At 56.5% G+C, this 18,039-nt stretch overlaps 2 protein-coding genes across 10 annotated transcripts in view; one reads left to right on the top strand and one right to left on the bottom strand.

Moving 5' to 3' along the window:
- The window catches only part of CLEC18C (C-type lectin domain family 18 member C), a 31,532-nt gene that overhangs the window by 9,779 nt on the left and 3,714 nt on the right, over positions 1–18,039 (bottom strand). Inside the window, exons 3-8 of the mRNA XM_073307189.1 lie at positions 11,774–11,998; positions 10,426–10,523; positions 5,829–5,950; positions 5,569–5,676; positions 1,925–2,017; positions 5–111 (exon numbers count right to left, since the gene is read on the bottom strand). Coding sequence (XP_073163290.1) covers positions 5–111; positions 1,925–2,017; positions 5,569–5,676; positions 5,829–5,950; positions 10,426–10,523; positions 11,774–11,998 — 753 coding nt within the window. The remainder of the gene's footprint in view (positions 1–4; positions 112–1,924; positions 2,018–5,568; positions 5,677–5,828; positions 5,951–10,425; positions 10,524–11,773; positions 11,999–18,039) is intronic.
- The window catches only part of LOC140896085 (fibulin-7-like), a 35,615-nt gene continuing 30,462 nt past the window's right edge, over positions 12,887–18,039 (top strand). For 6 of the 9 annotated variants that reach the window (XM_073307185.1, XM_073307182.1, XM_073307180.1 and 3 more), the window contains exon 1: positions 12,962–13,147. The gene's annotated coding sequence lies outside the window, so the exon portion shown is untranslated. Of the gene's footprint in view, positions 12,905–12,961; positions 13,148–16,199; positions 17,173–18,039 lie in introns of those variants that run through there. The other 3 variants (XM_073307181.1, XM_073307187.1, XM_073307184.1) reach the window with 3 other exon arrangements.

The following is an 18,039-nucleotide window of genomic DNA, read 5'->3' as shown; positions in this document are numbered from 1 at the left end:
TTACCTGGCATTTTATTTTGGCTTCATAATACGTGTCTGCCTCCGAGGAAATCATGAAGCAGTCCCCATCTATCCTCAGGTCGCAGGTATGGAAAGGGAACTGAACCTTCGCTGTGAGAGGAGAGAGAAGGAAGGATCAGTCCCTGCTTTAACCCCAGGGACTCTCTGCCTGCAGGAGAGGAAGCAGAGCCCTCTACACGCACCAGTCTAGTCACTCACCAGGCAGCCTCTCACCTATAACTAGGGTTGCCAACCCTCCAGGATTGGCCTGCAGTCCCCAGGAATTACAGATTAATCTTTAATGAAAGATTATGTCATGTGATGAAACCTACAGGAACATGTCCAACCAAAATTGGCCACCCTCCCTGTAACTCTCCTCAGCCCAGCAACCCAGGGGTGCAGGGAATGGAACCTGGATTAAGTTCATGCACTGCTCTGCTCTCCCCCAGGGTGTCACTGTTACACCAGGCATTACTCCGGCCCAGCAGTCTTTGCATCAGGCAGGTCAGCAACTCTTAAAGGAGCCCGCACTGGTATTCAGATGTTTGGGGGAAGTTTGCTTGGACTCCCCATAAGTGTGGCACCATTCAGCCCCCCCGCCCCTTGGGCAGCCAGGGGGGTTCATTTAACAGCAGCACGTATCCCCTGGACTATTTTGTTCAGTTCTGCCCTCATCCCCAGTGCCACCTGCACAGAGGCCGGGGGTTCCCACAGGGCACTGCCCCAGTCTCGCTGGTTCCAAACATGCACTGAATGGCATCAAGATCTTCCGCCTCTGACCCAGCCAGCGATGGGCCAACTAGCCTGAGCAGATCCAGCCACAGCTGGGGAGCATCACATCTGCAGCTTGGTTTCATTTCTAGCCAGCAGCTGGGACCGGGAAGGAGGCAGGAGGCGACACTGAGCAGCCGTCTCCAGAACTGGGAGGGATGGGCAGAAGAGCAACAGATTACAACCAACCAGCCCACCTTGTCATTTACACCTTTGCAAAGTGAGGGGCGAACCGGGCAACACCCTGCCCCCAAGGGCATTTAACACTCACTCACGCAGCCATGCAAACTGGGACACAAGGTGCTGACCAGGGCGATCGGGCCCCGGGAGGGGTCCAAGCCTGGCAGTGCATTGATGCCAACAAGACAAGAGCAGCAAGGGCACCATCCCTGGAGTAATTCTGTGCTCACCTGGCCACGCACTGGAGAGCACACGGCAATCCTGGGCTACGCTCCCCCACCAGCACCAGCAGGCTCCAACCAGGCCTTCCCCATTCTAGCGTCTGTTATCCTCGTAACCCTAGCCACGTAGGGAACCCATTGGAACCCCTCTCGCCTGGGCCAGGGGGACTTCTGCCAGGATCCGTGTCTGGCCCTGGCAGCTCTTGGGGCAGGGGCTGATTATAAACAGCAGCTGAAAATGAGTTTGAATTTGGGGGCAAAACAATGGCTAACGCTGTATGTACCCAATGCTGAATCTCGGCAGGCCCCCCACACCCTGCCAGCCCCGGACTCTGCCCGGCAGCCAGACACAGGGTGCAATGGACTGGGGTGCCCCTTGCTCAGCCTGGGATTAAAGAAATATAAAGAACCATGCAGGGGCACAACTGATGCCACGACAAAGCTGCCTGGAGTCTCGGGCCCCCAGGGAGCTTGGGACCCCCAGCAAAGGAGCGGAATGCTGAAAGCAGAGGCTGGGCTGAACTGCAGCTTCCTTTAATGACCAGCTTGTGAAACAGGGTCAGCAACCACCTCTGAGGCCCCATGAGCGGCCTGTGCCCAGCCGGGAATGGCCTCTGGGCGCAGCCTGGGAGGAGAGGAGCCAAGCTGGCTTCCTGTGCCTGTTGGCAGGGAGCGTGGGGCTGCACTGGGCTGGGACTGCAGCTGTCCCTTTCCGGAGGCCGTAGGGGGAACCCTGCAGAAGCTGAACTCACTGCCGCACTCTGCTCCGCCGTAGCCGATGTCACAGAGGCAGGAACATTCCTCCGCCCTGAACCTCCCGTGGAGACACTGGATGCTGCACTTCACTGCAAGAGATCCAGGCAGTTAGTCTGCATCCTGGCCTGGCGCCGGCTCGCCAGTCCCTGCCAGCCTCCCAGTGGAGCGAACACAAGCTCTTAAACACCTCGGCAAGCCCCACAGACACATAACTGCAGGGCTCTGCAACGCACACAGGTGCATTATACTGACACCGCATGGGACACACGCCCTGCACGGGTCACGCACGTCTGCACACACACACACACACACATTGTATGGGACACACAAGCAGACACTGCATGGTGGGGGGGACGGACACACACACCTCCTGCATGGGTTACATGCGCACACACATTTCATGGGACACACACCCTGCATGAGCCATGTGCACACTCATACATACAGACACACATGCACCCTGCATGGGCCACACACTGCAAGGGGGACACGCACACACACCCTGCATGGGACACACACACGTGCACACACACACACTGCAAGGGACACGCACACACACCCTGCATGGGCCATGCACACACACACACTGCAAGGGGGACACGCACACACACCCTGCATGGGCCATGCACACACACACACAGCACTATGGAGGCAGTGGTAGCCACTCCACAGTCAAGGCTGAGCCTGGACTTCCATCCCAAGCCATATTTCCATCCTTTGTGCCCACCGTGGATGGGAGCTGAGCTGATGGGTTTGCACATTGGGAAGCTTCAAACAGGGCCTGGGTGGGATTTTCTGTGGGAATTTGGGAGCTGCTGGGATCTAGGCGTGTATTTGCTGTGCATTCCTATGTTCCCCAGTGCAGATGCTATATTGGCCCTCATGTGGCCAGCAGTGGTGGGTCCCTGGGACCCAGCCCTCATGCTCAGATGCAGCCACCGGCATGGGGCGGTGTCACGTCCCAAGCCATTCCAGGGGAGGGTTATTTAGGACTTGTCACCCACGTGCCGGGAGCTGCAGAGGGTAGATCTACTCTGCAAGACAAGACCCAGAGCTGCGAGTCCCAAGCCTGGGTCAGCTGACTCAGGTTTGCGGGGCTCAGGCCGCAGGGCTAATAGCAGTATAGACGTGTGACGAAGTTGGGGATTTTTGTAGTGTTTTACGTTAATAGTGTGCGCGCACCTCAGTTTCCCTGTGTGCTGCATGTTTAATGAGGTGGTGGGAGAGGGGTTGTTGTTACAGGGGACCGGGTGTGACCTCGTCTAGCAACCAGGACCCCTGGGCAACGGCCTGGAGATGGGGTACGGTACCCTAGCAACTGGTGACCTGGTGACCAAGAGGTTCATCCCAGCTTGGGCCATAGGAGGACAAAGGGCTGAGGAGAGAGGACCCTTGTGACCTGTTTACCTGGGATGGGAGACAAAGGAGAGGGGAGGAGCTGTTGGGGGAGATGATATTGGACAATCCGCTGGAAGGAGAAGGCTGCTGGACTGGGGAGAGAGAGCAGCTGAGCCCACTTGGATGTAGGGGAGACTTAGATGTACTGTGCGGAATGAGGCCAGGCCAGAGGCCCTGAGAGTTTCCTATGCTGGGTTCAGAGGCTCAATAAACCCTCCTGTTTTACGCTGGCTGAGAGTCACTCCAGTCTAGATATTGGGGTTGCATTATTCCCTCTGTGTGCGGAGGCTCCGGGGGTCTAGAGTGAGTGGACTCCCTGAGGGAGCCCACAGCGAGAGACAGACGTGCTGAGGGCTCAGAGAGGTGTGGTTCCAGGAGATGGAGGGGCCTACGGCTTAACCCCTGAGAAGGGCAGTCGCAGTGAAGGGGATTCCTCCTAGGGACCGTACAGAGCCGAGAGAGAGCACGAGTCCTGGGAGTCCATGACAGGACGTGCCTGCCTGGGCTGGAGCCTGGACTCATTTGGGGAGGGTCTTGGAGCCCAGGCTCCAGCCTGCGTGGGAACAGCTACACTGCTGTTTTATCCCCCGCAGCCCAATCAGCTGTCCCAGGCTTTGAGACTTGCTGCCGTGGGTTTTGTACTGCTGCAGAGACTTATCCAGGGAGCAGGAAGGGACTGGGCTAGATAAGCCAGTTCCACGATTCCTGGGACGCCTCGGGCCTGATTGCTACTGTTCTCAAGGCTCCCTGCAGAAACCCTCAGGATGAGAAAACCTGGGCAATGTCCCAGGGTGACTGGCCCCTTTAAGAGGGAGCTGGTAAACCTGTGACTAACTGGCCAGCTGCCTCCCAGTTGGGCTAGAGAGAAGAGGCCATAGCAAGGAGAAACTGAGGCAGCTGGTTGGCCGGGAAGGACAGGGGGCAGAAGCAGCAGAGAGATGCCGGAGGGAGGAAGCAGCAGGAGAGCAGTAACTGTATGATGAGTGCTGGGAAGGCCGGTGAGGTCTGGCTTGAGCTGGGAGCCTGGGCCAGGTGCAGGAAAGCTTGTGCAGTGGCCCCTATGAACAAGTGGAGGCTCCAGCTTGGTGTGGGTAAGCCGGACCCAGAAGCCAGGGGCTGCCTCTGCAGAGAGGTGCCCAGGAGCAGGGTTAGGGCTCACCGGCAGGGAGACTGGGCAGTAGAATGCTCCAGGGAGCCTCTCCCAGGAACACTGACATGGGGCTGGAGGAGAGACGTGGGGCTTGGAGCTCTTGGGTGGGGCCCTGGAATAGGAGCTAAGGAACTGGGGCAGGGGGCTGGTGACTGTTGGGTGGTGACCCTGGACAGCAACCCCTGAACGGGAGTGAAGGCTGCTGCGTCGTAACCCTGGTCGGCGCTGGGGTTGGGGAGGGCCTGTCTGTACCACGAGGGATCTGTGGACTGGCTCTGTATATGAATTAAAGGGGCTCAGTTTGCTGCTGAGAGACACAATATTTCTTTGCATGGCTGGATGAAGGGGAAACTGAGGCAGGCCCCTCCGTCATGCTGCAGCTTGCTGCTGGAGGGTGCTCAAGGGGCCACCTGACACAAGGGGAAGAGGTGAGACTGTAGCGGGTTCTTGGGCTAGCAAAGGGTGAGGAGGCTAATTAGGCTTTTGGGTACAGGGGAGTGGGGCAGGAGTGTCTCCCTTCACCACATCAGGCTGCTCCGCTGGCCCCACGCAGGGGTTCCCTGCCCTACTCTCCCTGCAACACGGAAATAAGCCCTACAAGGATGTTGCTGCAGTTCTCAAGGCAAAGCCAATGTTAGCTACCCCCTGATACTTCTCAGGGGATGGTAAACTTAGAAGAAAGAAAACCAGTGGGAAGGAGCAAACTGCACAGATAGGGCAGGCAAAAGCCTGTAACTGCCCCTGGAGAGACACCAGCCTCTGAGTTCCAGTGCTGCTCATCCCATCCCTGCCACGTCATCCTGAAAATGCTTCTGCTGTGCAGCCCCACGCAGCCCCCGGGCGCCAGCCCCACGCAGCCCCACATACAAGACTGTAATGCAACACAATGACCATGCAACGCAGGCGTCTCGCCGTGGGTGTGGATGGCAAGGGGCAGCCCTGTGCACCTTGCACACACCCATGCCAGCCGGCTGTCTCACCTTGGCAGTACCGGCCTGTGTACCCTGCAGACACCCATGCCAGCCGGCTGTCTCACCTTGGCAGTACCGGCCTGTGTACCCTGCAGACACCCATGCCAGCCGGCTGTCTCACCTTGGCAGTACCGGCCTGTGTACCCTGGCAGGCAGTCACAGTGGCAGCTGCTCGTGTTCAACCGCCCATCGTTCCTGCAGCTCATTCGACAGGGGTTCCTGGGGACCTCTGATCAAACAAAAGGCACAAGGCGGCTGTAAGATAGCAGGTGCCCAGCTGTGCCAGCCAGTGCCCAGGGCCCCACTGTGCCAGCAGGGCAGGGTGACTAGCATAATCTAAGTTAAGTGAAGGAGCAGGGCAGGGGGAGAACTGGCACTCACCACACAGTCCTCCGCTGTGATCCCATGACTTGAAGCATCCGGAGCATCCTGAGGTGCAGAGCGAACACCAGGCTCCTTTCTTGTAAGGGATGATCGTCTTCCCATTCATCTCCCAGTTCCCCCTGGGGGCGGAACAGACAGGCATGGAGCCGCAGGGCCAGGGGCCCCAGCGACTGTCACAGGTAGGCCCCGGGGCGCTCTGCCTTTCCAGCCCTGCCCAGGGACCATGTGGGTTATCCCCAGGCAGCTGGCCCTATGATATGCAAGAGCCCACATTGCAGCTGGAGGTTCGGCCACAACTTCCCACCTCCTCTGCTTCACCACTGGAGCTGGGCGACCAGCCTGTGAGCTGCAACCGGCCCCTAATGCTTAACAGAAGGGAGTATAGCATCTTTTGCCCAGGCAAGGCCGGCCAGCTGATTAGCCCCACCACTTTCTGCTCCCAAGCCCCACCTACTTTAATTATAAGCCACACCCACCATCCTCTTCCCAGGGGCCAAGTTTTATCTTCTTTCATTGTAAGCCCCACCCACCTTCTACTTCTGTAGGACCAAGCTCCGCCTACTATTATAAGCCCCACCCACTCTCTACTTCCATTGACAGACCCACCCACCTCTTTCATTGTAAACCCCACCCATCTTTTACTTCCCTGGGGCCAAGGTCCTCCCGCTTCCTGGTGCAAAAGTTGCAGATCTCTCTAGACATCCAGATAGACTTATGAGTAGTGCTGGAGAAGAGCCGGCGGTCGTGGTACATGTAGGTACCAATGACGTGGGAAAGATAGGAGAGAGGTCCTGGAGGCCAATTTTTGACTTCTAGGTAAGAGATTAAAGTCCAGGACCTTCATGGTAGCATTCTCTGAGATGTTCCCAGTTCCACACGTTGAGCCAGTTAGAGAGGCAGAACTGCAGAGTCTCAATGCGTGGATGAGACGATGGTGTAGGGAGGAAGGGTTTAGATTTATTAGGAACTGGGGAAACTTTTGGGAAAGGGGCAGCCTATACAGGAAGGATGGGCTCCATCTAAACCAAAATGGAACCAGATTGCTGGCACTTAACATTAAAAAGGTCATAGAGCAGTTTTAAAACTAAGCGCTGGGGGAAAGTCGACAGGTGTGGAGGAGCATGTGGTTCGGTTAGAAACATCCCTTAGGGGAGGATCTACTAATGGAGATTCTCTATGTCCTAGTAAGGAGGAGAGGATGGAAGATGATAAAATACAGGTAGGATGTGATGAGAAAGTCAAATGAAAAAAAATCCCATTCAGTTACATCATGTAATGGCAGACAGCTAAAAAGAGACACTTTTAAAAGTGCTTATATACCAATGCTAGAAGTCTAAATAATAAGATGGGTGAACTAGAGTGCCTCGTATTAAATGAGGATATTGATATAATAGGCATCACAGAAACTTGGTGGAATGAGGATAATCAATGGCACACAGTAATATCAGGGTACAAAATATATCGGAAGGACAGAACAGGTCATGCTGGTGGGGGAGAGGCACTAGATGTGAAAGAAAGCTTAGAATCAAATGAAGTAAAAATCTTAAATGAATCAAACTGTACCACAGAATCTTTATGGATAGTAATTCCATGCTCTAATAATAAGAATATAGAGGGAGGGATAGATATTACTGACCCTGACCAGGATGGTGATAGCGACTGGGAAATGCTCAGGGAGATTAGAGAGGCTATTAACATAAAAAACTCAATAATAATAATAATTAATAATGGGGGATTTCAACTACCCCCATACTGACTGGGTACATGTCACCTGAAGGTGGGATGCAGAGATAAAAGTTTCTTGATACCTTAAATGACGGCTTCTTGGAGCAGCTAGTTCTGGAACCCACAAGGGGAGAGGCAATTCTTGATTTAGTCCTAAGTGGAGCACAGGATCGGGTCTAAGAGGTGAATAAAGCTGGATTCCTTGGTAATAGTGACCATAATATAATTAAATGTGACATCCCTGTGGTGGGGAAAACACTATAGTGGCCCAACACTGTAGCATTTAATTTCAGAAAGGGGAACTACACAAAAGTGAGGAGGTTAGTGAAACAGAAATTAAAAGAAAAGGAGGACTTGTGGCACCTTAGAGACTAACCAATTTATTTGAGCATAAGCTTTCGTGAGCTACAGCTCACTTCATCGGATGCATGCCGTGGAAACTGCAGCAGACTGAGCTGTAGCTCACGAAAGCTCATGCTCAGATAAATTGGTTAGTCTCTAAGGTGCCACAAGTCCTCCTTTTCTTTTTGTGAATACAGACTAACACGGCTGCTACTCTGAAACCAGAAATTAAAAGGTACAGCGCCAAAAGTGAAATCCCTGCAAGCTGCATGGAAACCTTTTAAAGACACCATAATAGAGGCTCAACTTAAATGTATACTCCAAATTTAAACACACAGTAAGAGAACCAAAAAAGTGCCACTGTGGCTAAACAACAAAGTAAAAGAAGCAGTCAGAGGCAAAAAGGCATCCTTTAAAAAGTGGAAGTTAAACTAAATCAGGAAACGCAAGACCCCAGGTGTCACTTACAAGGAGGTCACCAACCTGCTGGGGGAATATCTCCGTAAGTGGGGGAAGAGCACAGGGACATGCAGAGGAGATGTATCACCTGGTGGGGTTGGAGCAGCTGTAGGACATCTGCCCTCCAGACCTTAAGATGTGGTTAGTGAACCAGAAGCCTAAAGATCTGTGCAGTGCAGGTGCACTGGCGGATGAGTTTGTGGACAGCAGATTGGGGGGAGGAGGGAGACCCCCATCGGGGACTAAGAAGGGGAGTCACCCAGAGACTTCTCAAAGGTGGGACTCCAGGAAGCCCAACTCAGGGGTGCCCATGAAGGCTGGGGCAGGCCGACCCCCCTTGTGGGATTTGCAGGACCTGATATGTAATCACTGTGACCAAAAAGGACACAAGGTGCCGCAATGCCTGAAGATGAAGGAAATGTTGGCCAAGCCTGGAAGTGTCAACTGGGTGGTAGCCCACCCAGAGGGGGCACCATAGTTCAGGGGGCCGCAGTCGACATGGCAGGGCCAGTGGGAGGGGACCACTAGGCCAGGCCAGCAGGAGAAGCTGGGGCTCCAGTTTCAGGGCGCATGTTCTCAATCCATCAGGTGAGTGTGGGACAGGCCCCGGGGGACAATTGCCACATCATCCCCATTGAGGTGGGGGGAAGGAGTGTCCAGCGGTTCTGGGACACGGGCCCAGAGGTGACACTGGCCTGGCCAGAGGTGGTGGACCCAGACCAGGGAGGTAAATAGTGGTGTCCCCCAGGGGTCTGTACTGGGAACAGTCCTATTCAACTTATTCATAAATTATCTGGAAAACAGGGAGGTAGCAAAATTTGCAGATGATACAAAACTACTCAAGATAGTTAAGTCCCAGGCAGACTGCGAAGAGCTACAAAAGGATCTCACAAAACTGGGTGACTGGGCAACAAAATGGCAGATGAAATTAAATGTTGATAAATGCAAAGTGATGCACATTGGAAAACATAATCCCAACTATACGTACAAAATGATGGGGTCTACATTAGCTGTTCCCACTCAAGAGAGAGATCTTGGAGTCACTGTGGGTAGTTCTCTGAAAACATCCACTCAATGTGCAGCGGCAGCCAGAAAAGCGAACAGAATGTTGGGAATCATTAAGAAAGGGATAGATAATAAGGCAGAAAATATCATATTGCCTTTATATAAACCCATGGTACGCCCGCACTGTGCAGTGTGAATACTGTGTGCAGATGTGGTCGCTCCATCTCAAAAATTATATATTGGAATTGGAAAAGGTGCAGAGAAGGGCAACAAAAATGATGAGGGGTATGGAACGGCTGCCGTATGAGGAGCGATTAATAAGACTGGGACTATTCAGCTTGGAAAAGAGACGACTAAGGGGGGATATGATAGAGGTCTATAAAATCATGACTGGTGTGGAGAAAGTAAATAAGGAAGTGTTATTTACTTCTTCTCATAACACAAGAACTAGGGGTCACCCAATGAAATTAATAGGTGGGTTGAAAACAAACAAAAGGAGGTATTTTTTTCACACAACGCACAGTCAGTCTGTGGAACTCTTTGACAGAGGATGTTGTGAAGGCCAAGACTATAACAAGGTTAAAAAAAAACCTAGCTAAGTTCATGGAGGATGGATCCATCAATGGCTATTAGCCAGGATGGGCAGGGATGGTGTCCCTAGCCTCCATTTGCCAGAAGCTGGGAATGGGCGATGCGAGATGGATCACTGGATGATGACCTGTTCTGTTCATTCCCTCTGGGGCACCTGGCATTGCCACCGTCAGCAGACAGGAGTCTGGCTGTTCTGATGTTCCATTGTAAGCCCCGTCTACTGTCCGCTGCCATGCTGCTAAGCCCTGCCTACTGCCATTATAAGCCCCACCCACCAAGTTTCTATGGCGTTCATATGGCCTGCGGCCCGGGGTGGGGTGGACGACGTGGGGCGGGGGTGGGGGCTGTGGTGTGGGCTCACTGGGGCTGCTGAGGGAGATGAGGGGGGTGAGCACGTGGCCTAGGTGCCTGCCTGGCGGGAAGGGTGGCAGGCCCCGCCCAGGCTGCCCGTGTGCACGCCGAGAGGCCTTACCCCGGGGAGTAGGCGCAGACGAAAGCCTCTCTCCTCTCCTGGCCCTCGATGCAGGCATGCTTCCCACAGCCCAGCCTGCTGGAGGTGGCCCAGACCAGCTGCAAGAGAGACACGGTGCAGGCCTCAGGTTGCCTGCCCAGCCTGTGCCCGCCGTGACGAGGGTCACCCCGCCCCAGGGCTGAGGGCACAGTGCCAGCTGTGTGGGGGTTGGCAACTGGCTTTGTTAAGTTGCCAGCTGTTGCAGGGTGGCTGTAGGGCTGGTGATCGCTGCCCACCAGGTCACGTTGCGAAGGGCTGGGAAAGGCCTATGGGGAGATTTCCCCCCCCCCGCCACTATTAAACTGGCAGGCCAAGGAGTCTCAGCCCAGCGCTCTGCAGGGAGCCCAGACCGCCAGTGTGAACAATCGTCTTGGGACGGGTTGAGGGATAATTGGTGCCTGTGTAAGACGAAGCCCTGAATATGGGGCCCTCTGGTCACACTAGCGGCATCCCATGGCCTGGCTGGATCCACCCCAGCCACGGCTTGTTCCACAGAGCTCCCCTCCCTTAGGGTTGCCAGGGATTGTCTTGGAGTCTCCGGGAATTAAAGAGTAATCTTTAATTAAAGACGATGTCATGTGATGAAATCTCCAGGAATTCGTCCAACCAAAGTTGGCAACCCTACCTCCCTTCCCTCCCCTGGCCTGGGAAAGCCCTACCCACGCCCTGGCTGAGGAGGGGTAGGGCATCCCCAGGTATGGCCCAGCCTCCCGCCAGGCCCTGCAGCTCTGGGCCCAGCCATCCCACACCAGCAGTCCCATCCCCAGCTGCTTGCCGGAGGGTCGATTCCCTCCCCCTGCCTGCCTCAGGGACGATGTGGGCATACGCGGGGTGCAGGCCTCTCACAGGGCCTCGCCCACATGGGCAGGGCTGGAGGCCTCTTTGTCAGGCCCAGCATTACCAGCGCCACCTGTCTCTGAGCAGCCAGGCCCTTCAGGCCCTGCTGGCTTTCCCTGTGACAGAGGACAGCAGGCGGTGATGGTTACTAGACAATGACAAACACAGATAGGTGCATTTTCATGGCCCTGGCAGCCATGGGGCTGGATCCTGGGCAGCGATGAATCCCTGCGGCCAGCAGTGGCTCGCCACACACAGCTCTGCCAGCGTGCCTCCATCCTGACCTGCAGGCCGCCTGCTCCTCCAGCCCCGGGCTACCTGGAGCGGCCCAGTGGCACCCAGTCATGTGGTGGAGGTTCTGATATACCCACAGGGAACTGTTCTCACTGTACCAAACTCTGCGGTCCTGTGGGGCGTTTGCTGGTGCCCGGCGCCCGGGGAGGAGACAGAGCTGGGCCCCTCGCGGGCTTACCTGGGTGTAGTGGCTGCAGGTGGCGTTCTCCATGCACTGTGCTGCTTGATAGTTGTAGCTCTGTCCCTCGCTGAACCACAGCTCCACCACGGCGGCAAAGCTGGCCACGCCGGCAGGGAGCAGCTGGGCATTCCAGCCCACATGCTGGGCGTGGGGCGGAGGGTGGGGCGGGGCCCCCGCCAGGCAGCTGGCTGCTCGCTCCTGGGCCAGCTTCTCGCTCCACTCCTGTCAGCGTGGAAAGTGAGGGTTAGCATGCAGAGCCTCCGGGGGCGCCAGGGCCTGGCCAGCACGGTCGCCGTGGGGGCCTCGGGTGCTGGGTCCATTTTAATGACTGGTGAAAGGAGATGGCCCAGATCTCTGCCCCGCTCCCACCACCACTTGGACCTCGGATCTGCTGCACTGAGGCTGGGCATCAGTCCTGTTCCACCACGAGCTGCTCCTCACGGCTGGCAGGAGAGCCCAGGCTCTTGCTGATCAGACCCGGGGGGAGGCAAAACCAGATGAGTGCGGCCACGTCTACAGAAGTGGGCACTGGTATGTGGGGCCCAGCTTGAAAGACCTGCATCTCCCGCTGGCTGCACAGGGGAGTGCCCCCGGCTGGCTGTGAGTGGGAGCGCCCCCCCCCAGCTGGCTGCAAAGGGGGAACACTGCTGGCTGGCTGCGAAAGGGAGCTGCAGGTTCATATCCCCTCTGCAGACCACACCCTCAGTGGCGCAGGCCACGCTCCTTTCCAAACCGCTTGCCCCAGTCCATGCCACGAGGGGCGCCGCGTGCCCCATCTCCCTCTGCTGCAGCAGGCGGCACAGAGCAGTGTGGCTCTTCAACACCGAGGTCGGGCCCTTGCCCACCTGAGACTGCCCGCGGTAGCCACTGAGCAGCAGGTTCTCCCGCTGGCTTCGGGCTCGCCAGCACCGCTGTGCCCCTGCAACTGCCGATGGCTCTGAGCAGGAGCTCAGGGCCAGAGCTCAGCAGGTGCCAGGCAGCTGAGATCCAACTGGGGCCTGCTGAGGATCTGACCCTCTGTGCCCACGCAATGGGCAGGGGACACAGCAGGGCCAGGATGTGCACGTGGCAGCTTTCCAGGGGCTGTTGTGGGCAGTGGGGCAGGGACGGCGTCTAGCCCTGGCATCGGTGAGTTCAATGTCCAACCCCTCAAAGTGGGCTGGATCCGGCGGCCCCTGCCTGCGTGGGAGGAGGAGGATGGCACACAGGGGTGGGAGGAAGACCAGGCAGTTGTTTGTTCCCAGGCAGAAAAACATCTTGTTCCAGACGGTTAAAATTGCAATTTCCATGGCTCTCAGGGCAGCCGAAGGGAGGAGGAAATGACAGAGCCTCTCACAGGCCAGGAGCCAAGCGCCGTACATGGGAGCTGCGGTGAGTCACCCTCCCACACCACTGCCAGCAGAGATGCCAGGCTCCCAGCCCCGGGACGGGGAATGGCACATGGGGAGCCCGTGGGACCCTTCCACCTGACCCTGGGGGGTAGGGGGTGGGTTAAAAGGCTCTGCTGGGAAACGCTCCCGCTCCTCAGCCCCAGAGCTGGGCGTGGGGCTTGATAGAACACCCTCGAGGTCAAGGGTGGCAAGCAGGAGAGTTCTTCAGGGACGGATGGCAGGGCAGTAGTAGCGCACTGGAGTTAACTGCGCCTGCTCAGTTCAGTCCTGGCCCTTTGAACCCCCTGCGGGCACAGTGCTAGTCAGTGGAGGTTGCCATGCAGAGCTACAGGAGTTTTAAAGGGCTAGCCGTGGACTAAATCCTGGGGAACCGCCATATGCTTCGCCCCTCTCCTCAGCGCTGGGAAGGCATGGCTCCCTGACACTCTTGCTTTTCCCTTTTCCATTTACCGAAAGCTCATCCTTGCCCGCTGCCCTGGCCCGTGTGTTCCTAATGCGGAAGGAGAGCCCAATGCTGCTGCCCCCAACAACTTCCTAGCAACTCTGCCGATGTCTGGGGGTTAGCTGAAAGCTCCAGCCCCTGGAGTCAGGGACTATACTGAGACTCTTGCTTTGCGTTAAAAAAACTGTGTTTCCAGCCCAGCTGGCTGTGGGGAAAAGCTGGAAAACAGGAGGCGGGTGACCACAAGCGTCTCCAGCACCAGACAGCAAAGAAACAGAACCTACCAGTTATTGCTTTTTAAAAAATCACTTGCCTTTTAAGCCAATTTCATGATTTTTTGAGGTTAGACTCCTGAGTCTGGAAAGCTAGGGGCTGGCAATGCTAAGAATCACCCAGATGTGCGTTAGCTTCCTGGTTTGTGCATCCTAGATGACAGCGGATTTGGGTTCAGCATCCCCCCGGGCACAGCCAGAAGGGGAAGCAGCCCAGATGCTTGTTTTGGTAGGTCCCACAAAAATGGTGGCAATTTTCATTTCTTAGCAACAGCTTGGTTAAATGACCATTAGCAAACAGCCAAGCTATCCACTGGTTTGCTCCTGCCAGCGTTGAGAGTAATGGCAAAACTCCCAGCTATTGCCATGCAAATAGGATCAGGCTGAACAAAGCCACCTATTAAACCTGCCTGGCTCCTGCTAGCTTGTCACTGAGCCATGAGACGCCACCGTGCATCCTTAAAGGGACCTCACCACTCCTGCCTGGGGCCCCTTGCTGTCCTGTTCTACATGAAAGATGGACCCACCCATGCCCCATGTGCACAGACTGAGCGGAGTGGCCTGTGCGACATTTGAAACAGGCCATGGTTGCCTCCGGGTGCCCTGCGAATTTATGCAGAGCCATTCAGGATGACAAGGCCTGCTCTGGAAGCCCAGGAGCAGCAGCCAGTGGGTCTGGCGGCGAAGCGAGCTGTGGGGAAAATCTCCTGGCGCGCCAGGTGGAGAGGGGACCACCCGGGCTGGAGTGATGGCCTGTTTCCTCCCTAGACCCATGTGGAGAACTGGGGGAGTTTATTATCCTTGAAGAAACCAGCTGTAAAGCACCCCCACCCACTCACCACTCAAACTTCCCCTCCCTGCTGCCTGAGTTAAACCAACTCCATTAATTATTGCTAACGAGGTGTCAGGCTGGGAGGACAAGGAGATTAATGACCTTTTGTTCCAGAGAGCTGCCCTGGCCTGCCCAGCTGTGCCCATCCCAGTGCCTGCAGCCCCCATGCACTCCCTGCCCATTGCCCACTCCCCCCTGGCTGCCCCAAGCAGCACCCTGGCTGAGGAGCAGGGAGAGGTCAGGAATAGGGGGCTGGAGCCAGATTTCAGCCTCCCCAGAGGTTGGGTGTTCAGAGATAGGGCTTGCTTGGACCCATCGTAGACCTAGGGACGGATTTACAAGCACTCAGCACTTAGCATGCTGGGCTCGTGAAAATCTGTCCCTTAGTGACCCATGGCACCATTCAGACCCAGCCCCGCCAGGTCTCTGAGCCCCCTCCAGATAAAACCACAGGCACTAGGTTCGGGCTCCTCTGCTCTCGGAAGTCGCTCAGTGCCTCCGGGCAAAGGGCAGTGCTGGGACGCCGGCGAGGGGCCAAACCACCCTGCAGGCGCAGGGGGATGGAATATTTGGCACTGGTGCAGGCGCAGGGGGATGGAATATTTGCTTCTCCGTAAGGACAAATCACCTGCCAGGCTGTGCTGGTGGCTGGGGGTGGCTGCCACTGCCTTGCCCCATTTTTGGGGGGTGGGACAATTCTGAGAATCAAGGTAAAGAGGAGACTGGGAGTCCCCTGCTTGGGTCTGTCTACCCCGCTAGACCCTGCACTGCTGGCCAGACAGTGCTACTCCCAGCCCAAAAAATGATTAGGGGACTGGAACACATGAGTTATGAGGAGAGGCTGAGGGAGCTGGGATTGTTTAGCCTGCAGAAGAGAAGAATGAGGGGGGATTTGATAGCTGCTTTCAACTACCTGAAAGGGGGTTCCAAAGAGGATGGCTCTAGACTGTTCTCAATGGTAGCAGATGACAGAACGAGGAGTCATGGTCTCAAGTTGCAGTGGGGGAGGTTTAGATTGGATATTAGGAAAAACTTTTTCACTAAGAGGGTGGTGAAACACTGGAATGCGTTACCTAGGGAGGTGGTAGAATCTCCTTCCTTAGAGGTTTTTAAGGTCAGGCTTGACAAAGCCCTGGCTGGGATGATTTAACTGGGAATTGGTCCTGCTTTGAGCAGGGGGTTGGACTAGATGACCTTCTGGGGTCCCTTCCAACCCTGATATTCTATGATTCTATGATTCTATGATTCCCTCGCACTGGCAGGCTCAGTCCAGGCGCAGCCCTGCCCACGCATCACCGCCCCCTCTACCTGCCACCCCCGCAGCATGCCTGGGGGGAGGAGAATGGGGGGCCAGTCTTGCCGCCAGGGGGCCCAGGAACTTCCGCCCGGTAAGAGCTCTCCTCCCTCGTGGAGGGGTCTGCATTTAAAGATCGCCCCATGCCAGACAGAGACGGGCCAGAGCTAACCCCAGCACCAGGCGGTGCAGCCGGTGGAGTCTGGAATCCAGATCTGCCCATCCTGCAATGCTGGAGCAACCAGGATCTGGAGTCATCCTGTGTGACTGAGTCCCACTGCTCCCCCAGCCCAGTAGGATACAGACCAGAGCAGGGACGCACCTGCCCCTTCCTTGGTTCAGACCCTCTGCCATGCACAGCAGCCCACCTGGCTTGGGCTCGTGACCAGGATAGAGCTGCCTGGCGTGCTGCAGCCACAGTGACTGGATCCAGAGTCCTTCCCCGCCTCAGCCAGGGCCTTGTGGGCTCGCCCTTTCTCTGCTGGTTCCCTCCCGCTGGCGGGGCGGGGCGGGGCGCTATCGCCCAGGCCAGGAAGGCTTGTGGTGCAGCGGGTAAGAGCCTTGGTGTGGGCCTGTGGCTCGACCTACGGGGAACCTTAGGCCATGCATGCAGAACGGCCTTTTACCACCATTCAGAGCCAGCCAAGCTCCGTCAGCCCCCGGCACTTCTGGCCCCCGGTGCAGACAGGACCAAGTCCTGGGACCAGGCTGAAGCACCCCTGGGCTTTGGAAACGGGACCAGCTCTAGTTGGATATGTTGCCATGGGACTATTATTAAACGTTACGGGCTGTGGCTGGGCTTGTCAGGGGCTTGGCATCCCCACTGGAGGCCAGGTTATCACACTCGCTGTGAGCCCGGGCTGCAGGCTGGGAAATCCAACCCTTCGTTAGGTGCTGTCACAGGAGAGCTGGGGAGAGGCCCCATGCACCTGTGACTTGTCACTTGCCTGCCAGCTGGGCTAAAGAGAGAGCACCTGGGCCTGAGACCAGGAGAGCCAGAGCCTGAGCAGAGACGGAGACGGAGACAGCTGCAGAGAGCTGCTTGGGAGGTCCTGGTGAAGAGAGCTGGGTTCAGCACAGAACCGCTGGGGAGAACTGACCCAAGCTGGGGCCCTGCTGAGCGGACGGCCTGGGCAGTTGCCCCTGAGCAAAAGGGAGGATCCAGGTTGGTCAGGGGAAGCCAAGGCTGGGTGCAAGGGGACGGGCGTGTCCTGGCCAGGCATAGGACTCCCAGGCAGGGGGGCTCGAGAGTAAAATTTGGGGAGTTCTCTTGTGGGATACCAGCCCTGGGGGCTGTGGTGGAGTCAAGAGACTGGTCACTGTCCGCAGGGAGGCCTGGAGAGGGGGGCCTGGATGGGGCTCAAGGAACTGGGAACGCAGCGTGGCTGTGCACACTAGGGAGCGGGAGGCACTGACCCTGAGAGGGAAATGGGAAGAACAGTTGTACCTTTATATGGTTCCTGTGGGTTTATCGAGAATGGTTTTACTGGCTGGATTTGGGGGGATTCCTGCACTGGTGCATGTGAACAGATTATACCCCGAGGTGGGCTTTGTATCTGGCACTGAGAGACCGCTCCTTTCATGGGCAAACAGAAGGAGAAACTGAGGCAGGTGCAGGAGGGTACCCTGTGGGAGCTGAGCACTTGGAAGTCTGGCCCTGGGGTCTTCTGGAAATCTACCTGATAGCCCCAAAGCATGCTGGGGTAGAAGCTGTGAGGTACAGCTGGGTGTCCGCAGGGGCATGGGCACGGCTCAGGCTGGCAGACACGCTGCTGCGGATAGCTCAACATGGCATGACACGGCCCTCCCAGCTCCCGTGCCCACGTTCTCCCTGCGAGAGCAGGCAGGTGGGCCTGGGGCGCTGGTAGAGAGAGCTGGCTGCCTGAACCTGCCCCAGGGGAGATGGGCGGGGGCAGGGCTACTGTTTGGATTTGCTTCCTGCTGTTGCTGAATTAGGTTGCCAAAGGTGGTGCCCTGCCTGGGTGACAGCCAAATGACCCCTTCCGTCTGAGGGCCCTATGCTGGGGTGATT

Source organism: Lepidochelys kempii, chromosome 12 (genome assembly GCF_965140265.1).
Source record: "Lepidochelys kempii isolate rLepKem1 chromosome 12, rLepKem1.hap2, whole genome shotgun sequence".
Taxonomy (NCBI): Eukaryota; Metazoa; Chordata; order Testudines; family Cheloniidae; genus Lepidochelys; species Lepidochelys kempii.
Note: the sequence above shows the minus strand (reverse complement) of the source record. Positions and strands in the feature narration are given on the sequence as shown.